The 27,683-nt window shown below is 37.8% G+C and overlaps 1 protein-coding gene and 1 pseudogene across 6 annotated transcripts in view; one reads left to right on the plus strand and one right to left on the minus strand.

Moving 5' to 3' along the window:
- LOC126187518 (neurexin-1a) overlaps positions 1-27,683 on the plus strand; it is a 2,258,738-nt gene that overhangs the window by 2,092,292 nt on the left and 138,763 nt on the right. For all 6 annotated transcript variants that reach the window (XM_049928650.1, XM_049928652.1, XM_049928651.1 and 3 more), the window contains exon 19: positions 11,635-11,813. In XM_049928650.1, coding sequence (XP_049784607.1) covers positions 11,635-11,813 — 179 coding nt within the window. The remainder of the gene's footprint in view (positions 1-11,634; positions 11,814-27,683) is intronic.
- Positions 1,653-1,770, minus strand: LOC126189948 (5S ribosomal RNA; annotated as a pseudogene).

Below are 27,683 nucleotides of genomic sequence, written 5' to 3' on the forward strand. Positions count from 1 at the left end.
AATATATTGGTGAAAAATGGTAACATTATTTTTTACTTTACTATTGTGAGAATCTACTTTTTTTCTTTAATCCACCAATATTTTGGTTAAATATGGTAACATTATTATTTACTGTCATGAGAATCTTGTGAGTTTTGGACCTCATTAGCACCTGCCTGCCTGAACTTCTCATTGGACACTGATATTAGTCTAAAAATGAGGTACATGCATGAGTATTAGTGTCCCCCCTTATGGAGTTAAGTATTTCAGCTTTTCCTTTGCTACCTTCAATTTCAGTTCCTGTCTCATTCGCTAGGGACTGGACACTAAATTAGGTGCCACTAACAGCCTTTACATATGACCAGAATTTCTTTGGGTTCTGTGAAAGATAATTTGACAATATTCTGCTATGGTAGTCGCTCAAGGCATCAAGCATTGTGCTCTTGACAGCCAAACATGTTCCATTTAGCATCTCTCTATTTATAGCCCTACACTTTGTTTTACACCTATTATGTAGTAATACCTGTTTCTACAGAAGTTTCTTTACAGTGCCTATATGCCATGGAGGTTCTCTCCCATTATGGACTTTTGTACTGGGTACATATCTATCCAGCGCGTGGTCAACTGTTCTTTTAAACTTGAGCCACAGTTCCTGTACATGCTCTTACCCTGTGCTGAAAGTTTCAAGTTCTTCATTGAGAAATGTCACTACTACTTTTGAATCATTTATCACAAGATTATCTCCAATCGTTATAATAGTTACAGAACACGAAAACAGAGGACAACATTCAATATTGCAAATCAGAAGGCTACAACCTAACTACGTTCTACTTCAGAACACACAATAAAGGTGGTCACGTTGCCATCTACTCAAGAAAATGTAAGTGGTGTGGGGGAACAATTTCTGTGTTAACAAAGATTTCAAAATTGCAATTCTTACAATCACATTTTGCACTGTTCCTTTCTGTTCCTTTCTATGTCATAGGTGTATATAGATCCCCCTGTGGAAATTTTGATGTTTTTATGAAATCACTTGAAGGAGTTTTAAGTAAATTAATGTCAGGCTGTAGAAGTGTAAATCTTGTCATACTGGGAGATCTGAACATCAACACATTACATGATGGTCAGGAAATCAAACGTTTTACAGATTGTATCCTGTCTTATGGGGCTAAAGATCTTCTTGTACTAGTACACACCAGAATAGCTAACACACATAGTAGCTCAATTGATAATGTTATCACAAATTATGACCGCATCATCTCAACAGATGTAATTAATGGTCACCTCTCAGATCATTCAGGCCAAACACTAGTGCTAAAATGTAATACCAAAGTCAAAACAATAAAAATATACAAGCATAGGCAGGTATTATCTGCAAACAACATAGCTGCACTAAGACATAGTTTAAGCCAGGAATCATGGGAATCAGTTATTACTAGCATTGGGGTCAATGATAAAAGGAAAATGTTCACAGAAATTATTCACAGGCACTCCATCTTTAATACACAAGTGGCCCATCAGGACAATCCAATCGCCATGTCATCTTCAGCTGAGGATGTGGATAGGAGGGTCAGCACACCACTCTCTAAGATTGTTTTCTTTGACTGGAGCCGCTACTACTCCATCGAGTAGTTCCTCAATTGGCATCATGAGGCTGAGTGCACCACAAAAAATGGCAACAGCACATGGCAGCCCAGATGGTCACCCATCCAAGTGCTGGCCACACCCAACAATGCTGAACTTCAGTGATCTGATGGGAACCAGTGTATCCACTGTGGCAAAACCGTTGCCTACAGAAATAATAACTGAGTACTTAAACAGTCATTCCATTAAAAACAAGTGAGTATCCAAAAAAATGAACCTTCAAAATCAAAGCCTGTGCCATTAGATTTTAAAACAAAAGATCTGAAAGAAAAAATGGAAAACTTGTAACTTACACAGAGTGACTAACTCAGAGTTACAAAAAGGACTCTACAAGCAGTACAAATATAAGTACTACAAAGAAGTCAGTAGATTAAAATCATAAAGATTCAGCCAACAGAAATGAGGTTTAGATAACATTTCAAAGACTAACTGGTCAATTGTAAATACAATCAGAAACAATAAAACATAAACTAAAATAAATAATGTTCAATTAATTGTGAATAATAAAGATATCTCTGATCCTCTTCTAATCAACAATATTTTTAATAATTACTTTATAGATACTGTTGAAAATGAAACAGGACATACAGCACTCATTGGAGTCAAAGAAAGGCAGCACGTTTTGTATTATTGTGAAATATGGGAAAAAGTGTCACAGAAATGATACAGGATTTGGGCTAGACATCATTAAAAGAAAGGCATTTTTCATTGCGATGGAATCTTCTCACAAAATTCCAATCACCAACTTTCTCCTCTGAATGCAAAAATATTTTGTTGACACTGTCCTACAGAGGGAGGAACAATCACCATTATAAAATAGTGGAAATCAGAGCTCATACGGAAAGATATAGGTGTTCATTCTTTCCGCGCACTATACGAGATTGGAATAATAGAGAATTGTGAAGGTGCTTCAATGAACCCTCTGCAGGCACTTAAATGTGATTTGCAGAGTATCCATGTAGATGTAGATGCAACAAATGGAACTGCAGAACACTACCTGCAGTAAGCACAAATGACATTCTGCAGCTTATTGATAACCTCAGAAACAAAAAATCTGCACGATTAGATGAAATTTCTCCTTATCTATTGAAGAAATGCAAACATGAACTAATGAAACCACTAACTCATCTAATAAAATGTTTTCTCAAAGATGGTGTGTTCCCTGACAAGTTGAAACTGTCTGTAGTGAAACCAATGCACAAAAACGGAAAATACAGAATGTACAGAACTACACACCCATTGCCCTAATCTCAACTTTCAGCAAACTGATAGAGAAAATAATATTTAAAAAAATCTTGGAACATTACAATAATGCTGACATATTAAGTGATTTCGTGCACGGTTTCAGAAGAGGTCGAACTACCACATTAGCAGCTGTATAATTTGTCCATCACGTACTTCAAAAGATAAATGAAAAATCCAAAGTAGCAGGAGTATTCCTGGATTTCTCAGGGGCTTTTGATAGAGTACATCACGATGTGCTCTGATCAAAAATTATGAAGAGTGGTGTCACTGGAAAACTCATACAGTTCATAGAAACATATTTAAGGGGTAGACAACAGTGCATGGACATTATCCACTCTAATGAAGAAATACTGGAGAGGAGAAAGTCAAGTATAAGAAATATACATCTTTGTGCTCCTCAGGGCTCCATTTTAGGTCCAATCCTATTCATATGCCATGTAAATGAATTCCCAAGTACTCTTGACAATATTCAATTGATCACTTTGTATGCAGATGATACATCTGGTGTCTGCTATGCAGACAATGACCCTAGTCTAGTTCAAGAGATACGTAACTTTATTGAAAAGGCAAGAGCTCACTTTGAAAGAGAGGATCTAAAAGTAAACATAGAAAAAAACTAATATTATTCATTTTAATCCAAGTGGTCCAAACAGACAAAATACTGTGATTGATGAAATTCTACCAAAAATCTGTACAGATTGTAAATTCTTGGGATTATGCATAGATGATCAAGTTTCATGGAAGCAGCAAGCTGATTATGTCTGTAAAACAATAACACCAAGTCTAGATGTATTAAGAATATTACCATCATATCTTAATTCTGAAACCCTAAGGACTGTAAATTATGGATTAGCGTATCCTTTCTTGTCTTATGGAATAGTACTGTCGGGTGGGCTATGCCAAACTAAAATGAAAAATGTTTTCATACTGTAGAAGTGAACCTTGAGGATCATAGCAAAATAAAACCAGGAACTTCTTGTGAACCTCTATTCATTAGACACAATTTTCTCACAGTTTATGCCGTGTGTGTACTAGAAACTATAATGCTAGTGAAAGAAGACATATGACCACAAAAAGAAACATGGACATTCACAATTATGAAACAAGGCATAGAAAAGATTTTCATATGGTTAACAGAAGATTAACTTTAACAGCAAAAAGAGCCATTTTTAATAACTTGTTACCAAATGAAGTAAAGATATTGACAGAGGATACTTCCAAAAAACGAGTCAAGCAGTGGATTATCCAAAAATGCCTTATAATTGAATTTATCATGAATTACAATGTAATAAGAAATAATATAAACTAAAAAAACTGTTATTCTAAAAACTTTATACTTAGTTGAAAATGCACATTCATGTAAAATTGTGATGAGCAGTAAAATGAAATGAATCTAATTGGCTTTTTATCTAGTTTATTGACAATATGTATCTTTCTGCTTGGTTTAGTTGTTCTTTGTACTTTGGTAATTATTTTTTCCACAACTATATCACAGTTACTGATAGCAGTTTCGATGTGGACATCCTCAAAGAGGTCAGGTTTGTTTGTTGCCATTATACCCACTTTGTTTCCATCATGAGTGGTGTTCCTAACTACCTGTTCTATGTAGTTTTCACCCTACGTATTTATATCATGTCTTATCACACCCACCACTAGCAAAACTGTAATTTTCCCAATTAATTGTTGGAGGAGCCTGTAACCCCTAGAAGTCATGTTTCCAGGTGGCGGATGCCTCCCAGATATGAGTGGTAAGAGGGAAATGAAATACCTCTCGTGAACCGACAGGAAAACTGCCATCCTGCAGTCGGATGCCACTTGTCGAGGACTAGGCACACAGGTTAAAACTGTGGATCGGTGACAGACCCTCGTGACAGACCAGCCGATACATTTCCTTCACATCGTTGTGGCTCGATGTCGAAATATAAAGGAATTGAAAAGGCTACAGCATCCCCTGCAGGGGGAAGGGCTGTGGAATGACAAATGCTACCTGTGCAGCTTGCCTGCCTATAAAAAAGTGCCATGAGAAGTCAAAACATCTACGCTTTGCCTTTTTTTACCTCAAAAAGGCCTTTGACTGAGTACCACGTGAGTTAATTTGGCTTGCCTTGTGAGAGCACGGAGTACCTGAGGAGCTCATTAGGTGGGTCAGACTGTTGTACCAGAACCCAAAGAGACAGTCAGCAGCTGGACTATCTGACGACTTTCCTATTTCCGTGGGAGTTCGTCAGGGATCTGCTCTCTCACCGTTGCTATTTATCACTGTCGTGGACTCCATCACAAGAAACCTGATGTGTTACTGGCCAGTGAAGATAAGAATGGCCTGGAATGTCTGCATTTCAGATGTAGGACTATGGCTCAATGTGTTGAAAACATATAACGGCAAGGAATTTTAAGTACCTGGGCTCGACAATCGCTGCCAATGGAAATCTCAGTGCAGAAATCTCCAACTGCCTTAACAGCACATGGCTCAAATGGCATTCCTTTACTGGAGTACTATGTGACAAGAAAATTCCAAACAGGCTCAAATCAAAAGTATACCAATCAGTAATCTGGGGCTGAATGATGGTCTTCAACAAAGGAAGTAGAGCAAAGACTTGCTGTTTTGGAGATGAAAATGCTTAGGTGGACATCAGGATTAACACTGGATGGCCATGTCACAAATAATGAAGTTTGCAAGCTATACAGTGTGGCACCAACAATAGACAAAATGAGAGAAAGCCACCTACGTAGGTGCTTACATTGGTACAGGCATATTCTTAGAGCAGACAAGACAACAGTGGCAAAGACTAGTTTCAACCGAAATGTAAATTGGAAATGGCCAGCAGGACGACCAAGGCAGCGATGGCTTGATACCCTGCATGAAGACCTCAAGATCTCAGGCCTTCACCCTGATCAGGCACAAAACCGCAAGATGTGGTGACAACGAGCCAACAAGTGGACTCCGCCAGCATGTGGGAGAATGCTAAGTAAGAAGAAGAAGAAGAAGAAGAATTGTTGAATGATTAAAGTCTTCACCAATGATTACAGTATGACTGGAGAAACTTACTCAGAAGTGAACTAAGGGTTTTTCCAAAGTTTCTCAGTTACTTCAGGAGATGAGTGGTGTACAATAGAAGGATCCTATGCCTCCCCTGATATTGAGTCTCGCCTGAGAACATCGGACATGTAGCTTCAATTTCTGTGTCAGAGGATTTGAGTTTTTTGTCTCCTGTGACAGATACATCATCTGCATTTCCCATTTGCCTGTCCTTTCGATATGTATTTAAAAGTTCCCCAAAAATCTCAGTGCTGTCAATTTCAGGTTTCAACCAGCTATCTGTTTTATGTGAGCTTCACTGCTTTTCATCGACACTTCAAACTCTGGCATTTCATTGTGAAAGCTTTGGCAGTTTACCATTAGAATTTTAATACTCTCCCCTGTGGAAGGCATTTATTTTATTCTTACACTGATACTTCTGGGTTTCCTGCAGCTAAAGTCATCTGGATTGGATGGAGAGCCACCTAATCTAAACAAACCTCGTGTGCACCCCACATACAGTCAGCTCCCTGAGTAACAGCCTGTAATGTGTAGTGCACAACTGACCCATTTAGAGGCACCCTACAGTTCTCAACCCTATGGTGCAAGTCCAAGAAGTCACAGCCTAGCTTGTCACAGAACCTTCAAAGTCTCTGGTTCAGTCATTCCTTCTGACACAGAACCAAAGGGTCATGATCAGTTCTACCAACAATGCTGCAAATTGTGAGCTTTGTTGAATCTCCATGCACAAGGCTGGTTTTCTGAACCTTCTCTGGCAGTTGCTTGAATGACCCAAGTTTGACTAGGAACCCAGATGACTGGCATCATTTCTTTCAACATGTGCCATAATCTACAGTTGGCTGCACCCTGTTCCCTCAATGGCTGCTGCAGTAGCCTCTTCAACACATTGAATGAGGCCCCCAGGCATACACACTGAGTGCACCTAGTATCCTTTCCTGACCCTTGCTACCATTTCCCTAAGGGGTACCATCACTCACCATATGTTTGAACTGCCGATGATTAATGTACCACTACCGTTTTGTATTTGCCTCCTCTCGACACCAGACCGAATAGGTTTCTAAAAAACAGGTGAACTGAGACCCGCTGTCTCAGTTTCAGTTTCAGTTTCAGTGAGAGAGAGAGAGAGAGAGAGAGAGAGAGAGAGAGAGCACCTTAAACTTGGTTAGAGGGATCAGTACAACACCCTGATCCCCATCCACCCTGTACAGGATGCCTAGACCTACTATTGACATACCACTCACTGTCAAGTGGACAAATGATGGCAGATCCTGGACTTTCTGCAGAAGAGACAGGATCCAAGGACAGGATAGTACTTGAGGTACCTCTGGTACTGCTGTCACATGCACACGACTCTCGGGAGATCCGTAGCACCTGCTAATCATTTGACAGTAGTAAGGGTGACTTCCAGCTGCTTACAAATGTCAACCAATTCATCCCATATTTGAGAACAGCATTCACAGTGGGGCTGCATTTTAGCTGGTACCGTGAATTACAAGGCAGTGAAAAAATAACTTTAAATTAAGCCGACTGATTATCTTCTAATCTGTTGAACTTCAAAGTTGCTAAATCCCTATAATAATTGAAGAAAATACACAAAATAAGAGTTCTATCAAGGTAAAACAAAAACTTGTGATAAAAATTACTAGTTTTCTAAAATGTTTTAAGGCTAATTATAGTTGTTTGCAAACTTGACTACAGAGCTGTTTATGACAGATGCAGACAATAAATGGGGCTGCACTTCTTTAAGGAAAAACAAGTTGTAACGCAATATGATAGTGAAAGTATCTGCTACAGTAACTAAATCACAAATGCCGATTTACTATAAATTGCTCACGGATTATGCAAGAAACAATGGTAGCTTCTGAAAATTCTAAAAAACACACACTTATTTGCATTGATATACAATTAAATTCAGCAGTGATATATTCTTTGGCAGTAATTTTGAACCACAAATGAAATAAATTACAAATTCAAAACATTGTACTGGTAAATTGTGAAAATATAGTTTTATATGCACCCAAAAACTCTCAAAAATAACCTGTTTCTCATGTAATCGTGAAATGAAATTAGAAAACGAATGTTTTGAATGACAGGCCCACTGTTCTCAAAATTTTTTAAAAAACCTAATTTTAGTTAAGCCTATAATTTACAATAACTATACAAGTTTGTTGTGGCACTCACAAATATTCAGAATTTCACATATATCACAATACAAACAGGTATTGGTACAGTCAATGAAATATTATGCAGCACATCTTCTGCCTGTTGCAGCTAGCACCACAATGATGTTTCCTGTAGGAGTTCTGTAAAATGCTAATACTACAGCTGGCAAGTCATTTATAATAATTTATACTCCACATATTTCAATATATTTTTCCATACAATGAATCTTGAAATCTAATGCTCTGTAAGATACATTTTTTTACATAAATTACAATACCATTTTTCTCCAAGATGGTCATACAGTAATGTATTGCTAGATAGTAACCACTCAACTGCAACATTTCAACATCTCTCATATGATGTTCACTAAAACATAATACATCAGCATCTTTTATCCCTTGTGAATCCTCTAACAGAACAGAAATTTCATTTACTTTACTTGTAAGTCTCCTTATAGTTTGGTGAAAAACTATTATTGCTTTGTTATTTGCTGAACATGCTTTCTTTTGCCTAAAAAGGTATCTCAAGGCTTTGAAGCAATGGACTCAATGCTGACCATTTCATGGGTATTTTTAGCTTTAAAATTGGTCTAATGAGGTTGCTGGAGCCATTTGAGGGGAACAGGTTCCAAGTGTGGAGATATTTTGTCATCTGCTTCCATAATTTCTTCAGTTATAAGAGTACCTAGACAGTTGATAGTGGTCTGTGTAAAGTCCTGTAGATCTTTTGTTTGAAGTATCATATGAAAACAGCAGATGGGTAGTACAGAAGGAGGAACAAATTGTGTTTGATTCCAAACTCCCAAGTTTATAGACCTGTACTGAAGTTCTGCTAGCAAGTCACCAACTGATAAAATTTCAGAAATGTTCAGTGGGTGAGGTGGCAGAGGAAGAGAGCCATACCATTCATGTCGTGAATAGTTCTTCCATTATGTGGGTGAGTACTACTCTACTAGCAAACAGCTCCACAGACATGTTGGATGAAGAGAATGGCTGCAGGTTCCACAACATCTTTGATGTAGCAGTCACTGTGTGGATTACTCTGAGTTCAGAGCAGCAGGGACCACCTCTGATACCAAGTGGAACCCCAGACAATAAGGTCAGAGGTCTGTTCTGCATAATGCTATATTATGAGCACTTTAGACTAAACTGCAATGTGGTTCATCAGAAACAGCTGTGTCGCCACCTATTACAGACCTGCTTAGTGTAAGTCCTCAGTGTTAAGTTCTTAGTGTAAGACCTCAGATGCAACATTCACCACTGGCAGATAACAGTATGAATGTTTAAAGACAATCTACCATTGTTACATACATGCCTAATTCAGTTCTTGAGATGGTGACATTCATTCACCCTGTGCAGTTCCCATTTCTCTGTAAGTTTCCTACCACTTACTCACTTATTTGATGTTGTTGCAGATTTCCCAAACTGTGCAAGCTTACAAGGGTGGTAAACAACAGCTCCACACAGTTTCCTTGATAACACATGAAAACATTATATCTCGTTAGGACTAAGTGAAAGTCTCCCCTCGTTCTGTGTTGCTAGCAGTTTTTATCTCCACAATGTTGCATATTCACTTTAAAGTAATGGTATTGCCCTTAAATATTAATGCACATTTTACCGAACTTTACATAACAAAAAGAAAAAAACTGGAAATCTGGGTGGGTGTTAGATACCTAACCTTCATCACTTCATCTTCCTCAAACATTTGGAATTTGTTCAAAGATTTTGCTACATGTGTAATTCAGAAACAAAGATAATAAATAGTTCAGAGTAAAATGTATTCAGTTTTAAATTTACTGTAAAAGTGCACAATAGTTCTGACAAGACTCACTTTCAGTATGCACCTAGATCCATTTTTATGATGCCTGTGTTCTATAATAATGGCAAGAAAATATTGTTCCTGTAAAATATAACTGGCTCTTTATTCACAAGAAGTAACGAGTGGTATTGACAGGGGATCTCAACCCTGATTCCACATTTCTAGATTTCCAGAAGGCTTTTGACAACATTCCTCACTAGTGGCTTCTAATCAAATTGTTTGCATATGGAGTACCATCTCAGTAGTGTAACTGTGTTCATGATTTCCTGTCATAAAGGACACTGTTCATAGTGACTGATGGAGACTCATTGACTAATATTTGATGGTCCCTGACAAAGGCCTTCTCCTGTTATTAAGCTATAGAATGAATTAGAACACAATCCTAGCAATCATCAGACTGTTTCCAGATGATGTGGCCATTTACCATCTATTAAACCATCAGAAGATTAAAACCAATTGAAAAATGATTTAAACATGATGTCTGTAAGGTGTGAGTGAGAAGTGGCAATTGACTCTAAACAATTAAAAGTGTGAAGTCATCCATGTGACTTCTAAAAGGAATATGTTAAAGTTTGGTTATTAGATAAATCATACAAATTACAAACAACTTAAATTGAAACAATCATCTAGATAATTTTGTAGGAAAGTGAACCAAAGATTGTGTTTTATTGATAGAACACTTGGAAGATGCAATAGATCTATGAAAGAGACTGCCTACACTGCACTTTTCCATCCTCTTCCACATTGTTGCTGCATGGCATGGAATCTTCATCAGATAGTATTGACAAAGGACATTGAAAAAATTCAAAAGAGAAGAGCTAATTTTCTATTAAAGATAAATAGGAGAGAGAGCATCAGGGATATGATGTGTGAGTTGGGGTGACAATAATTAAAACACTTTCTTCTCCAAGTAGAAAATTATTTTGTTGATACCCATCTACACAGGGGAAAATGACATTTGTGATAAAATAAAGAAATCAGAGATCACACAAAAAGATTTAAGTGTTCATTTTTGCTGTGTGTTGTTTGTTTTTCCTGATCTCTATTTCATAGTGGAACGGTAGAGAAATAGTCCAAAGATTGTTTCACGAACCCTTTACCAAATACTTTAGTGTGAATTGCAGAGCAATGACGTAGATGTAAGAAGAAACCTTTTGACACTTTCATGATAACATTTTTTTTTTTTTTTCAGGAAAAAATGTTTCCATTTAATTAAACAATGGAAAATCCAGGATGAAATGAAACAATATTATTAAAAGTAAAGTTGCTGCTCAACATATAGCAGAGGTGCTTGAGTCACAGATAGGCACAACAAAAAGACTAGCACAAATAAAGCTTTCTGCCAGTAAGGCCTTTGTCAAAAATAGATGATAAACAGACAAACAGACAGACACACACACACACACACACACACACACAAACTGCAGTCTCAGACAACTGAAACCACACTGGCCTGAGACTGCAGTCATGTGTGTAAGTTGCATTTGCATGTGTGTGTGTGTGTGTGTGTGTGTGTGTGTGTGTGTGTGTGTGTGTGTGTGTGTGTGTGTGTGCGTGTGTGTGTGTGAATGTGTGTGTGTGTGTCCGTTGTCTATTGTTGACGAAGGTCTTACAGCCAAAAGCTTTATTTGTGACATGACATTCTATCCGCGACTCAGCACCTCTGCTATATGTGGAGCAGCAACTTTGCTTTTCATAATATTGTTCCATTTAATTAATTTACATTAAACTGATTTTCTTCATTGCAGAATCTGTAGCCTTTGAGTGGGGACCAGATCGAGGACTTCTGACATTCCAATACCCTGAAGGCCACAGACCCGAAATGAAGAGTGATGTGTTGGCTCTGGGGTTTATCACGGGCCAGGAGGATGCAGTGCTACTACGTGTGGATAGTGGAACATCCAATGACTACATGGAGCTCGAAATTGTAAGTTTTGTCAAGGGTTTACATTGTTTTATCTGAAATTCAAATTATTGCAGGATATTCTAGAGACTAATCTAATACTGGGCAAAACACATAATTAAACACTGTTACTGAGCTTACAATTTTTATTAATTTTTGCAAAATCAACATTTGACATGTAGTGATTTAACTCTCAAGAAGACAAAACAGCCTTCTAATTTCTACTTTCCCAAGTGAGTTGCCCTTTTGATACAGTGATTTAACTCATTGATTCTCAAACACATACTACATAATGATCACTCATGAACTGAAACAGTGAGGAGGAAAGTAATATCAGTAATCACCTACCCCTCTCTCCATGAACTGTGGACCTTGCCGAGGTATGGTCCAATTGCAACATGAGAGAAGCAAGATAGACCTGTGGTTCCTGAAGAGGGGCGGCAGCCTTTTCAGTAGCTGCAGGAACAATGGTTAGTATGATCGACGTGGCCTCAAAGCATTAACCGACACAACCTCGCTATGTCGGTACTGTAAACAGCTGAAAGCAAGAGGCAGCTCGGTGTTAAAATATCCCAGAAGTAAAATAGTCTGCCATTCATATTACCAGTTGGGGACTACTCAGGAGGATATCATCTGAAAATACAATACTGGCATTCTACAGGCCAGAGTGTGGAAGTTGGTTTTTTTAATAGGGTATGTAGATTAGAGAATTTCAAAAGGGAAATGTAACAAAAAGGCTTGTACTTTGAGCCACCTTATACCTTGAGTCAATCTTATATCTTTGGTCTTTACTGTCTGACTTCATTCTTTTTCACACCAAAGGTTGTCTACACTGATGTGAGTATAGCCAGCAGTTGTTACAGTAGCAAGGAAGAACAGTTTCAGTTTTCTAGAAAAATCGTCATTCTGACACCTAAAAGTAAGTTTTTCTGTTCTTAATTCAATGTTGGTACAGCTATGCATCTAACAATATATGGAAACTTAAGTGGTTAGTACTTATGATAGATATCGATTGTAATAACAACCCTGAGATATTCCTGCCCTGTTGTTATTGTAGGTTAATTAAACCATTTATTAAAGTGGGAAGAAAATTGTTCCTTGTGCCAGTCAGTTGAATTGTACCTTGAGCATGGCCCTAAGTACAGTGCATTGTTAGGTAGATAACAGAATGTGTTACAATGACTGCAGTATTAATTCTGACAACTGCCAAGGAGCAAGATGGGTAACACAAGACCACCACTGTCTCTGAAAGCTCTGGAAGGAGCTGCAGCTGTTGTGGAGGCTGGACTATCAATCAAAAAAGCAGCAAAAGATTTTCACGTTTCAAGAGCCACTCTACAGAGAAATCCTGAAAATGCTCCCTACAGAAATTGTGCAATCCAACTGGAATTTAATCCTGTGGAAGGAAAATGAGTCAATTGATTACCTCATAACTGCCTGCAAAATGTACTATGGATTGATTTAGGAAAATTGGCTTTCAAGTTTGATACATCACAGAACAAAAGCATGCCTCCATCTTGGGACAAAAACAAAGAAGCAGCAGATAAACAATGGCACATTGACTTCATGAAAAACCATGATTGACTAAGCCTAAGAAAGCCTGAAGCAATGACTGTAGCTCATTCAACAAGTTTAAATAGGCACAATGTTGCAGCATTTTTCAACAATTTACAGTCAATAATGGACAAAGTAAAATTAACATCAGAAAGAATATTTAATGTTGATAAGATTGGTAACTCCACGGTGCATGTGCCAGGAAAATATTAGCAACTAAGGGATGGAACAATGACATCAGCTGAGCATGGCAGTAATATTACAATGATTTCACTCATTAATGCATTATGCAACAATGTGCACCCATGTTTATATTTCCGAGGGTTAACTTTAAGAAATATCTGTTGAAGGGATCTATAGGTTGAGCATGTCCAAGTGGCTGATCAAACAGCAGTATTTTTTGGAAATATTTGGGACTTTTCATTTTCCATGTGAAGCCAAATGAAAAGCAGAAAGTGCTGTTAATATTTGACAACCACAAGTCATATCACTGTGGACAGTATCACACTAGCAAAGGACAATGGTATAATCTTACTTACATTGTGCCCCCACATAGGTGGCTGGTTGCTGCAATCTTCTGAGTAAGACTCAACCTATATTTTGTACACACCCACGGGCTCAAAATGTCAGTTTTTGAGAAAATAGCGTAGTAGCCACAAGCTGCAATCTCAAGGTAAAATTGTCTTTGGTCCATCCAAAACTTCCTACAACACTGAATGTGCAGAATGGCTACAGAAAACATCCTGGAAAGCCTATAACCATTTATGATGTTGTGGAAATTGCAAATTGAGCTTATCCATCAGCATTCACACCTGTGAATATTCAATCAGGATTTTGAGCAACTGCCAATTGGCCTGTAAATGGGACATATTCCAAGATGATGAATTCTTCACATTGTATGTGACAGATAGACCACAACCTACTGTGGATACAGAGATTCCATCTAGGAATGATGAACTGGCATCAAGTTAAAGTGGTATCTCTACTCAGCCACCAACGAAACTGCAGTCACCCCTATAGAGTCACAATAGCCATTACCAAGAGCTCTTCCACTAACAGTAGGCATACAGAAGGGAAACAGAAGTGTGCTACATCAAGAGTGTTGATTGACATGAAAAGAAAAAAAAATGGGTCATCAACTAGCAAAAGGAAACTATTTAAGTGAAATGCAGTAGGAAGGAAAAGTAAGAAGAAAATTACAACTCAACATCTGATAGTGACTCCAGTCCAAATGATTTGCATAAGGATAGTGACTGTGACATGGGTTTGAATAAATTCTCATTGCAAAGGCAGTTGAAAAGGAAAGTTGCTGCTCACCATATAGTGAAGATTCTGAGTTGCTGATAGGCACAATAAAAAGACTTTCACAAATAAAGCTTTCAGCTGTAAGACCTGCGTCAACAATAGACAATGGACACACATGCACACACACACACACACACACACACACTCATACAAACGCAACTTCACACACATTTGCATGAGAGAGAGAGAGAGAGAGTTGTCTATTGTTGACAAAGGCCATACTGCCCGAAAGCTTTATTTGTGACAGTCTTATTATTGTGCCTATCTCAGACTTAGCATCTCCACTATATGGTGAGAAGCAACTTTCCTTTTCCTAATACTCTTCTGTTCCATCGTGGATTTTCCATTGTCGCATACGATATTTCATTTGATGTAGGTACAGATGTAGAGGAAGCACATCATTCTGGATGATGGATTTTGGTGAAATTTGGAGGGGATAAAACATTCTGTAGGAAGTATTGTTTCTGTGACATATGGAGACCTTACTGTGAAAGTTCTATGAGAGGGAAAAGCATGTGGAACATTTGTATGGTTTTTAGTAGATGATGTAGGCAAAATTTCGCAAGAACATGCTTTCAGATTACTTACCAGTATTAGGAAGGCATTGGGAACTGAGATTCCATCTTCACTCTCATGGCTACAACATAAATTAATCAGATATAGATTAAAGTTTCTAACAGACATTAACAGTATGCCAATAGAGATTAACAATATAGAAATGTTACAGAGGCTTCAAACACTGAAAGTAACTTTTGCTTCTTAACTGTTAATTAACTTGCTCTTTGTAGCCTAAATGTTTACAACAGACATTTTGTGTGTTTATTTTGATGCTCTGTTTAGTAGCCCTGTGTTTATGTTACATAAATTCTGTTCATAATAAATAACTCATCACTTTATTTTCAACTGTGGCTCATGGTACATGACCACATTGTACCTAGAGCCAAATACTACATTTTGTAAAAATGTCTCTATAATGCAATCATTTCAAAAACTCATTATGTGTTGTGATTTGTTTGATAGGAAATAAACCTAGAAATCGAGTGGGTAAATAAGCATATCATAAAGGTTATTATTGCATCCTCTAAGACAATCCATAAAAAACATGTCCCTATAGATTGATGTTAAATATCATGGAAACTGATAAAGTGTAGCAGCAGGAAGAATAGGATATTTGGTCAGTGAGTAAAGGATTTTCAACACAAAATCAAGTAGGGTTATGTGGGAGTAGCTCTAATAATAGTATAGGGTGTCCACTGGTAATGAAAATCAAGAAAAAGTAATTTAAATGAACAGATACTCATCAAAGTAATGAAAAAGTAATGAAATTGAGTAAAAGACCGTGAATTTTGTTTTCTACAGATTTGGCTGTAGAATGCAGTAGCAAGTTAGCATTACTCCGAAAAATGTTATATCCAGCTCTTAAAACGTCTTGATCATCTGTAGGGGACTTGTTTGCTCATCTGTGCAAGCCACGCTAGCACAGTTATTTTTAGCAACTGTGATTTGGACCCTTGAAGGGAAAGTGTGGAGGAAGAAATCTGGAGGTGTGGTTTCATTAACAAAGAGCTAAATAAGTTGTATAGGCCTATTGGAAATGAAACTGTAGCTTCACCCAAGACAGTGCTGCCATCTAATCTGTTGCTGGAAGAGTATCAATTAGAACAACTATTTCTTTTATGCTGTTCACTTCCTTTTCTATTTAAACCTCTTTAAGCTGCATCTTCCTCTGGAATGATAACTTTCAAAAAATTAAATGTCATTTAGACGATAACTTCCTTTGTGCAAAACTTGAGTTTCTTATATCAGTAAACTTGAGAAATTTTTAACAAACCATCAATCAAATGAATCTTTCTTCCAGTTTTTGCACAAAGATTTTTTCAGTTTAACTTCACAGTTCATAAAGAAAATTTTTGTGGGAATGATGACAAATTACTTGCTGTTGGTGTTACAAAAGCAAGTAATAATAAAACAGTACGAGAGAAGGAAAGTTGCTACTCACCATATAGCGGAGATGCTGAGCCGCGATAGACACAATAAAAAGATTCACACAAACATAGCTTTCGGCCATTAAGGCCTTTGTCAGCAGTAGACACACATACACACATGCACACACACACACTCATGCAAGCACAACTTGCACACACATCTGCAGTCTCAGAGAGGTGAAACTACACTGCGAGCAGCAGCACCAGTGCATGATGGGAGTGACGACTGGGTGGGGGTAAGGAGGAGGCTGGGGCAGGGAGGGGAGTGGTGGACAGTGAAATATTGCAGTTTAGACAGAGAGCAGGAGAGAAGGTGCAGAGGGGGGAGGGGGTAAGTAGTAGAAAGGAGAGAAATAATAATAAAAATAAGACAAATTAAAACCTCAGTATCTCCACTATATGGTGAGTAGCAACTTTCCATCTCTCATATTGTCACATTCCATTCTGGATTTTCCATTGTTTGATTAATCATAAAACAGGTCATAATGCAGATACTGGATTTGGTGCCACTGTTACTAGTGCACAGATATTTTGCAAATGTCTGTACACAAAAACTGTTGACAAGAGTCCTTTGAAACTAAAGATTGTCAAAGGCAGCTCATGTTTATTCCTCGAAGCTATGCAGAGCTCCATTTAGACTGCACTGACAGCTGATGTAGTGGAGAATGAATATTTAAAAATTTTGTGAATACTTTGAAAAGCAACTGAAACAATTCGATCCTGAGAAGAACAAATTTGATTACCAAACTGTGACTTCATCAAGTTTGTACAGAAGCTGTAATGCTTGTTTCCTTGTTTCATGGAAATGCTACATTTGAAAGGGGCTTTCCTGCTAACAAAGAAGTTATAATTGAAGACTTACACTGTCCACTCAGATTACTGTGACCACCTGTCAAAGGCCCGAATAAAAACCTTTGCAGTGTGGATCACTGGAAGACATACAGGATGACACTCAATGAGTTTCTGGAAGATACCAACAGGGATGTGGGGCCATGCCAACTTCAGTGCTGTAAGCACCTGTGCTAGGTTTCTCGGTTGAGGATCCATAGTGTGAACAGTCTGACTGAGGTCGTCCTACAGTTTCTCGATTGGGTTTAAATCCAGGGAGCTCGGTAGCCAGGGGAGCACAGTAAACTCATCCCGGCACTCTTCAAACCGTGCACGTTCACTGTGAGATGTGTACGTTGTATTGTCCTGCTGGTAGATGCCAACATGCTGAGGAAAAGCAAACTACATATGGGAATGAAAATAATCAATTATTGACAATCTAATGTAAATGTATCAATAAAAACATCTACTCCCAAGTGGTGGCAGGAAAAAACACACACAGAAAGGTTTAACTTTTACAAGCTTTCAGAGCTAGTGGCTCCTCCGTCTGATGAGAGTTTAAGGTGTAGAAAGAGGGATGAAGGAGAAGGACTGGAGATTAGGAAAAGGGATGCAGTTCAGAAAAGTCACTCAGAACCCCAGGTCACGGGAGACCAACTGGATGGGATGAAAGCAGAGGTCAAACATAAAGTTTGACCTCTGCTTAAGACAGTATTACTACTCAGGGCACATAGTGGTTGAAAGCACTGATGATGGCTGTTAATCAATTGAAATCGATTTGCAAAAGTGAATAAATAAAACATGATTTTGTGACTGGTTGCTGCATATTTGGTAATTTTTTGTTGACACATTTATACTATTGCGACACTAGCCGGTCAATTCCATCCTCGAAGAAGTTAGGAGGCTGCTGTTGGATCGAGGCCTGGACCCGTTCACACACTTTGCCATCTGTTGCAAATCGATGTCTGCAAATAGCTTGTTTTAGAGGTCCAAACACATGAAAGTCACACGGTGAAAGGTGAGGACTGTACCGTGAATATTCCAGAATTTTCCACCGAAACAACCATTTCCAGTGAGATGTCGTGATGAGCCTATTTGGGATGAGCATCATCTTCCAGTGACTCGCACCCCTCAAGAAATCATTTGCACCATTCCACAACATTTGAATGACTCATATTGTGCTCACCGTGCACAGCCTTAACCTGTTGATACATTTCTTGGCTTCCAACTCCCTCTGCCGCCGAAAATCAAATCACTCCTCTTTGTTCCTGCTTACTTGCCTGCATATTTGGTATAGGATGATAACTTGTGTGACCACCTTCTCCTCAGTGTGGAATCACACTGGTACTGTGAAACATCAAATGGTGAGCGTGCATCACTCTCTACTAATAGATGGCGTCACCATACCCGCAGTTAACGTGGTGCCACCTTATGTGCATGGCAGAGGTAGATGCACTGACCAGTTTTCATTTGAATGAATCTCATACATTAACACTAGAATCCAGTAGCTCGTAAATACTCGTTGAGCAAATGTGCAGGCTACATACATAGTCCAACAAGAAATTATGTTATTTACAAATTAGGACATAATTTAAAGAAAACACCTTGTATAAATACCAAACATCTTTGTTTTTATTGTCTTTACACATAAAATTAATCAAATTTAAAGTTTCAACTATCATAAACAAAGAAATAAAAAACTCTTTAAAAATCAATGTTCAATCATCGATTTTGATGATATTCATATAATTTTAATTTCAAAAATAATACCCATTAGTTTCCTGATTTCTGATCTGCTAATTGAACCAATAAACAATTTTTCATGACCATCTTCATTCAGTTGGCATACATTCAGGGCACAAGATGATCACTACAAATGCATCCCATACATCTGCCGCATTGTTTACGTGTGGTGTGATTGCGAGCCCTGCTACAAAAAGTACAATGGCCAACTCCTCCATGAGTAAGTATAACAGGGTGCATGGGTTGTTCTGAAAGTCCCAAAAGTAGTCTGCATTTTAGTTTGACAGCTCTGGGGATGTTTTGCTGAGATATTTGACACTCAATAGAAGGTCTTCCTAGTGGGAATCCTACTTCTCGTAAGTAGTGATGGTGGATGACTTACATTTCAGAGTTGTTCATCTGATATATCACGAGAGCATTTATGCCTGGCATACTGACAAAACTGCAACAAAGTGTGAGAGGCCATCAGCAACTGTTTCAAGTAACATCATATTGTCCACACATTTTTTCAAAAAGATCAACGCCACACTTTGTTTGATTATGAAATGTGATGATTTCTGGTTTTATAGCATCACCACTAGCAGCATCAATTTTGTCATCATTGTGAAGTGTAGATAAAAACAAAAATACTTTATTTCACATAACTGACTAGAATGCATTCAGGTTGAAACCCAAAAATGGTTTCTTTCTCAGTTTTGTGCTGTTTTGAACAATTCAGGTATCTCTTGTTTATTCTTTCTTAGTGTTCCTATGACTGTAATCTTGTGAGTCAACAGTTCTTTGTGTGTAGGCACACTAGTAAACCAGTTTTTCATAGTGATATTGCATCCCAGGCAATATAATGGACTCAGAATTCGATGGACGATATCAGGCACTTTATTTGATTCCCTAAATGGTCCCTCTGTTTGCATGCCTGCATAAATCTCAAAATTATAGGCATATGTATACTTGAAGCCACTGCTGTAATGATCTTTGTACTGAACTTATCTGGTTTGTTTGGCAAGTACATCGCAGAATTGCAGCATCCCTCGAAACCGATTAACTGATCATCAGGCATAAGTTATTCGCTTGGAGTGTGATATTTCTTACAGTTCTGAAGCATTATGCTAGTAATGTGGTGTATTGCAGCTAATTAGTCATTTTCTTGATCAGCCTGCCCCTCTCTTACATCGTCAAAGCAGAGAGCTCGCAGTAGGATTCGGAATCTACTCTCTGACATAGTTGTATATACTAATTCAGTACCAGCACCTTCTGAATTGTCCAAAAAGTCTTTCAGATTTGTTCACCCTGCATGGTAAGTTACAATTACTAATAAAATGCCTATAATCACCTTGATTTCTATCTGATCAGTATGAACTGCATCTCTGTCTCTCTGATATTTGCTTCATACGGTGTCAATACAAATGTTGAATCAATGAGAATGTTATAAAAATCACCATCAAAAAACAGCAGAAATGATAGAAGAGCTGTTTTAGCATTTTTAACGAAACCTATTTGGCCTGATGGATGAGTCAGAATGTTGCGAGATCTGATTCTCGAAATGGGTGGCGGGAACTTGCCCCGTTTCATGCCATTACATATTGAAATATTGCCAAAGCTGACAAAGGGATATCTTCATCAGCATCATCTTCTTCACCCTCCTGTTCTAGACCAGAGTTGTGAGGAGACACAGGGGGGACGTTTTGTTCCACAAGCCCTCCTTCCTCCCGACTTTCGCTCAAAACATCACCATCTTCATTGTCCTCCAGTAGCCATCTCTGAATCTGTTCATCCATCTGATTTATAGAACCCACCATCTAAAAATACAATATAAAGAATAAGAAATGACTTGTAACTGCAAAAATGTATACAAATGACAATACTATAAAATGTGTAATGCTTTTGTAGTATTTATTACAGTAATTGTATCATATTTACCTTGTAACGTGCGCGCGGTTGGGCACACGATACTCTTTAAAGCCAGTACTATGGTAAGTTGACGGGCTTCACCTTATGAGAAAGGATTATAGTATAGATATTGACCGCGTGTACCTGAATGGAGGCAAATGAGACTTACGCCCATTCTGTAGTAACAATGATACGTCAAGTAAGTCCGAAAAGCAACAACACGTTAGGACGGACAAAAAGCAACACAGCAGATGCTACCAATTTGTTAATAATACGGTCGCCAGCCTAATTAGGCATTAACTGAGTTTCTTCCCTGTACAAGTTGATGTACGTTCATGCAAAACAACACGTAGTAACACTGCATAACATGGTAAATTTTAGAGCCAAGAAATCTATTGAACTGATAATTTCACATTCTGTGCTGATATGGATAAACCTTAAATACATAACACTACACTATAATGTTTACTACAAAACTTCATACTGTCTATTGATCTGATTAAAATCGGGCATAGGTTACCCTAGAAATAGCACTTTCGAATCACACACACAATGTCAATTTTGATAAAGATAAAACACTGATAAATTTTGGTTTTTATATTGACTTTAACTTTGCTGGTCAGATCAGTTTAGAACACTTCAGAATTCAAATGAATAAAAAATGGGGGGGGGGGGGGGGGGGACCCTGAAACTGTTATGATGACTGTATTAAAAAATTTGATTACTGAAATCCTTATGAGCTCAAGATTTCCAATATATGAGTTACTACTCTTTTTGTCTAATTTGCTGCTCATTTAAATACCATTATATCTGTCTCGAAATAATTAAACTTCATTACTAAATCAATTTCAAAATTATCTTCCAACTTTGTCAGACCTTCGTTATTCATCTATAAGTTCATTAACAAGACAGTTCTTTAAACATCATTCTAACATAGCTAGGTCTGCAGGTAATTATTATTAACACAAACTTTAATTTTTCATTTTGGGACACTCGGATTGCACAACATATGGAAAGGACCCTGTCTAGGTTAGTTGTGAGGATAATTAAATGATAGGACAGTTCTGGTAAAATTTAAGTTGTTATTGAACAGTATGGAACAAAAGTAACACTGGTCCACACGAATACAGTACTAAAAGTTTCAACCTGTTCGTGTCGATGCGGCAGTTGGCGGGCGGCGAGATGGCGAGGCACAGAGCACACATACAACCACAGCTATGGCTCTTGATGTATCGGCACTTTATTTCTTCATAGGGTCGCAATACTTTCCATTTAGTGCCTATGGAAATTTGCCATGCTGTATGGGCGTAGGAACGGCATATCCGAGGCTCAATGAAACTGCGTCTTCCAGGAGAGCCTCCTCACTCCAGAACGTGTTGCTCAGACCAATGCCCAACTCCGACTACGACTGCTGAGCCCGTTATGCCATGCAGCGCCCGTGCGCGTTTTTCCGCGCTCGCCTGCCATCCACCTTTTAGCGCTCCCTTACAGACAGGGTATTCACCAGAGGTTTTGCATTCTACATATCCTAACACATTGCCTACGTATGGATCAGATGCACAGTTACAATTTTAAACATGTTACAACAGTTTCAACATTTGTTACCTTCCAATTCTACTACAATATTGCTTGACATTTGACATAAACATTAATATTCACATTGAAATTTGTTTACAGTTTTCTTAACACAATGACATGAAACAAAAAGGAAATGAAATCAGAACATCGATTACACTAATTTATCAAAAATCAGAAGAAAAAATTATTATATGTAGAACAGTACAGTGTTGTTGTTGTTGTTGTTGTTACAACCTCAGTTTCACAACTCGTGCAATCGGAAATTTAACTTCCACGAATGGCTGCGTGGGCTAAAGACTAGCCCACAGACTTCAACGACAATTTATTTACACGTCTTTGTGCCACAGGAGTCGGCACGCTAGTAGCGAGAACTGGGATTCATACCTGAGGAATACACAAAAATTGTTGAAAATAAATGACTGTTTTACTGACTGGGCTTACACATATAGCCCAAGTGGGCACTCTAGTGTTAAACTACATATAGGGGTGGACATGGTAGCCAAGGATAGATGCACACTTACATCGATCCTCTGTGCTTTCCAGAATAATGAGATCACCCAGGAAATGCCATGAAAACATTCCGAAGAATATATCATTCCCTCCTCCAGCCTAGAAGCTTCTGACAATTATTGGAGGGTGCATGGTTTTCAATGTGTTGCACCTTAGATGCCAGTGGCCATCTGTCTGGTGGACCATAAACGTGATTCATCTGGAAAGGTCACGTCTCACCACTCAGTGGGTGTCCATTTCTAGTGCTGGCATGCAAAACCCCACCTTTCACCCACATGCATTTCAACAGCCATTATTCAGCCTTGTCAGCTACAGCCCACGGTGTACCACAGTTGCCTCGGTGCCAGTTTTATATACCCTCACTTGCCAGTGCTCCCACGTGCCATCTGTGTGGGATTATCTTGCGTTTACTTCGTAATTAGTTGGTAGTCACATTAATATGACTGATCGTGTAGAAGAAGATACAGTTGCAGAAAGAAGAGTTACCAGTGCAGTGCAATGCAATCACCAGCAGGTTTATTAAATAATGAGAAACAAATGAATGTGGACATTACAAAATCAGTTATACAGCAGTAGAGAATGCTTCATCAAAAAGAGTGCAAGTCTTAATAAATAAGAAGCCTGCTGAAAATAAAGTGGCCAACCTTAAACAGAGAACAGTTCAAGAAATAACAAAGCTCAAAGATAAAAAAAAATTATTCTGCAAAATGGAAAGAAAGATGTTTATCTAAGAAAGTTAAACACTGAATTTTTATTCGAAATTTAACATTTGACATAAATTTTATACTTTCATAGTTGTTATACTGTCTTCTGAAGAAGCTTGCACAAGATAGAGTAGCACGGAGAGCTGCATCGAACCAGTCTCGGGACTGAAGAACACAACAATAACGTACTGTCTCAAGAAAAATTGTAAGTTTTGACTGCATTAATATGTTTAAAGAATTTATGTTTTAATTGATGTGATGATAAATATGTCTGAAAATAGTCACGATATATCCAAGGTGAGAGAGGAATGTTTTTATAGCATCTGATGATTAGCGTACTATAAGTCGTACGTAGTTACATTATTCGTGTTGACATTTACTTAAAGTGGTACAGGAATTATTACATTTAGCTTTTAATATACTGGCTTTTATGTTCAGGTTCACTGAAAAACTTTTTGCAATTGTACCGTGCACTTTTTTGAAAGGAATAATGGAAAAGTCATGAAAAAGTCATAAATTTGATCTTTTGAAAGTCAGTAGACACCCTGTAATATGAAACTACAAACAGCTTACTAAACAGTTTATTGTAGCCCAGATAACCAGCTCCTCATATGAAGAAGAGATTGTCAAAATTTATGATGAAATAAAATAAATTTCTCTACATGTAAGTTAAAGTTGCCTTCTTGTGTCCATCTGTATGTGCAGGCCAATCTCAGAAACAGCTGTAGAGATTTTGATCTGGTTTTGACTAACAGTTGCACTGATTTACAAGGAAGGTGTAGTTGTAGTTTACAAGTATTTCATATAAATTGTATGAAATATGATGAATTAAATTTAAGTTGTGGGAACGACATCATTATCACCCAGTGAACAGCTGATATAACTCTAGAGAGTGGCAGTGACTCACAATTGGTGTGGTAGTCTACTGGTAAAGCATTTGACTGAAGACCAAAAGGTTGTAAGAATTACTCCTGCTGAGGTCTCTTATTTACTTACTCTGTCTTTTAAATTAGCATTCACCTGTCAAAGATTGGGAGACTCACCAGAAATAAAATGTGGCTTGGATCAATGTTCCACTGTAACTCCCTTTCCCCAGTTGGATAACTGGTTAGGGACATGCAAGTAGTCTAAGGGACATCCAGTTGATTGCAATCATTATGCACAAATTGTAAAACACAGCATGAGATGCAGCTCAGCTTTGTTTATATAAAGGAAGGTTTTACAGTAGCACAGCATATGACTCCACTTTCAGTTTTTAGGTTTCGGCTTACCTTGAGTCAAACATAGATAACCACAATTCTCTGCATGGTGGAGGGAAAGATGTTATTTGTGTGAACACTTTCGAATTATGCTAAAAACCTGTAAACAAATTTATACTGGCAAGATAGAGGTTTAGGTCTTTTAAAGATCATAAAGACATGGGCAATATCTTCTTGAATGGGATTCAGACATTTCTTCAGCAGAATATACAAGATTTTGAAATAGTACTATGGAGCACATTTTGAAATATGGTAAGACTGCCAATTTCTGATTCCCACACATTAGCAATCATAGATCACCCTCTTAATTCACTGCAGTTTCTTCGAACAATGGGCAGTGGCTTACTTGAACTTGAAGTATTCTGATAAATATGACCAATAACAGAAATATAACCATGTCATTATGTGATATGAGATTTACAGTTTCAAATAATCAACTGTTTTTAACCCTGAAATTGTCTGTGAACAATAACATAGTGAAAAAAATATTCAAATTCAAAATGCTTTATTTTTATTCAGGTAAAATGTATTGAAGTATTCTGATAAATATGACCAATAACAGAAATATAACCATGTCATTATGTGATATGAGATTTACAGTTTCAAATAATCAACTGTTTTTAACCCTGAAATTGTCTGTGAACAATAACATAGTGAAAAAAATATTCAAATTCAAAATGCTTTATTTTTATTCAGGTAAAATGTATTCTGAACAACTATTTCAACAACTTTGTTTATACACAGTATGTTCTTTCAGCAACACAACAGGTAACTCAATGTTCAGCTTTCTGCCTGCTTTGAATCAAACTGAGATGTGGAGTCCATGATAAAGAATGTGGTAATAAGTCTCAACAATGCATCATAGTGCATACTAAGCTCCTCACAATGTGTTCTGTAACATGTGCTAAACACGTAGATCGTGCCTGTTTTTTCATATTTTCTGCAATGCAATGACCACAGCAGTTGTAACAACTCAAAATGACAACAACAAGTGGCACAACACAAACAGTGAGGAGGACCATCATTATAATGCCCAGAGAGAACCTCAGTGGGCAAAAATACATGTTTCAAGAAGCATAAGGAATACCATTCAAGTAAAATCCATCATTGGAACAGGAGCAGATGCAAACAATGACCTTGAGCTGGCAGGAAAAATGCCTGGCTGTATCTAGGCAACCTAAAAGAAAGTACAACTTCAGAAAAGGTTAGAAGTTACCTAGAGAGAAAAGGGATCAAATATTGCATAGCATATGGAGAACTATGCACACAAGGAGACAAAAAGGTCTTCAAAATAGAGTCTCCATTCGGATTTATTGAGCATCCAGAATGACCAGAAATTTGGCCATAAGGAGTAAGAGCATTTTCAGACAATATGCCACAGTGGAGGAGCAGAACTGCAATACACACACAAAAATTCTCTTATGGAACATCAAAGGGTTAAAAAATGTGACATTGTTCATACTGACAGAGACTCTAGCAAGATACAGCACCATCATCCACACAGAAATGTTTTTAACAGAAGAGTATACCATAAAAGGCTACAACACATTTCACTCTTTTTCATGCCAATCCACAGGCAGATAGAAGAGGTGTTTCCATTCTCCTCAAACTGTGCCTAGGATTAACTAAACAAACAATAATAAATGAAAACACAATTATTGTTCAAAAAAATTGCGTCACAATAGAGGTGTATATGCTCAACCGCAAATGACAGTAGAAGATGAAATTGTAGAATAACAGAAGTACTAACACAAATGAAGGTAAACAAAGGAGTAATCCTGGCAGGCAATATCAAAACAAGGATAGGCAAACCAACCACTAAAACAGGACTGATCCTAGAATGCTAGGAGGAGGAGGAGGAGGAGGAGGATATCGTGTCATCAACTAACCCAACCTGAAAACCTACATAGCACCTTATGGGACCAGTGCAATAGACCTCGTATTATTCAGAGGCAATGGCATAAAGTCAATTAACCTGAAATCACTCTGGACATCAGTGGTAGCACCGATAAGAAAACATATTCCAGTCACAACAACTTTTTCATTATTTCAGCCATTACCAACAACCAATCCTGAGTCAAATAAGATATTCAGGAAATTACACACAGACAAGTTAAAAGAAATCATAGAGAAAATAGAAAAAGCAACATGTCTAATATACGTGGGTGGCAAAATAATGTGAACAATGGTAGTAATGGTATGGTTGTGTTCAACATTCAACGATGCAGGGAAGGCACGTTTCACACTGGACTGTGCATTTTCACTACGGACCAGGCATCAATGCAGGTTTTTTACAAGTACTGCACCCTTCATATTTGCATTCAGAGGCTGAGGCAATGAAAGACCTAACGGAGTTCCAAAGTGGCCAATTGTGGGGGCCTGATTAGCTGGAGCATCAGTAACCAAGGCAGCCAACTTATTGAATGTTTCAAGAGCAACTGTTTCAACAGTCATGACAGCCTACACAACACATGAAAAGACATCACTGTGTAAACGTAATAGTGGTGCAAATCAAAACTAAATTACATAGATAATCATAGC

The sequence above is a fragment of the Schistocerca cancellata genome, chromosome 5 (assembly GCF_023864275.1).
Source record: "Schistocerca cancellata isolate TAMUIC-IGC-003103 chromosome 5, iqSchCanc2.1, whole genome shotgun sequence".
NCBI lineage: Eukaryota > Metazoa > Arthropoda > Insecta > Orthoptera > Acrididae > Schistocerca > Schistocerca cancellata.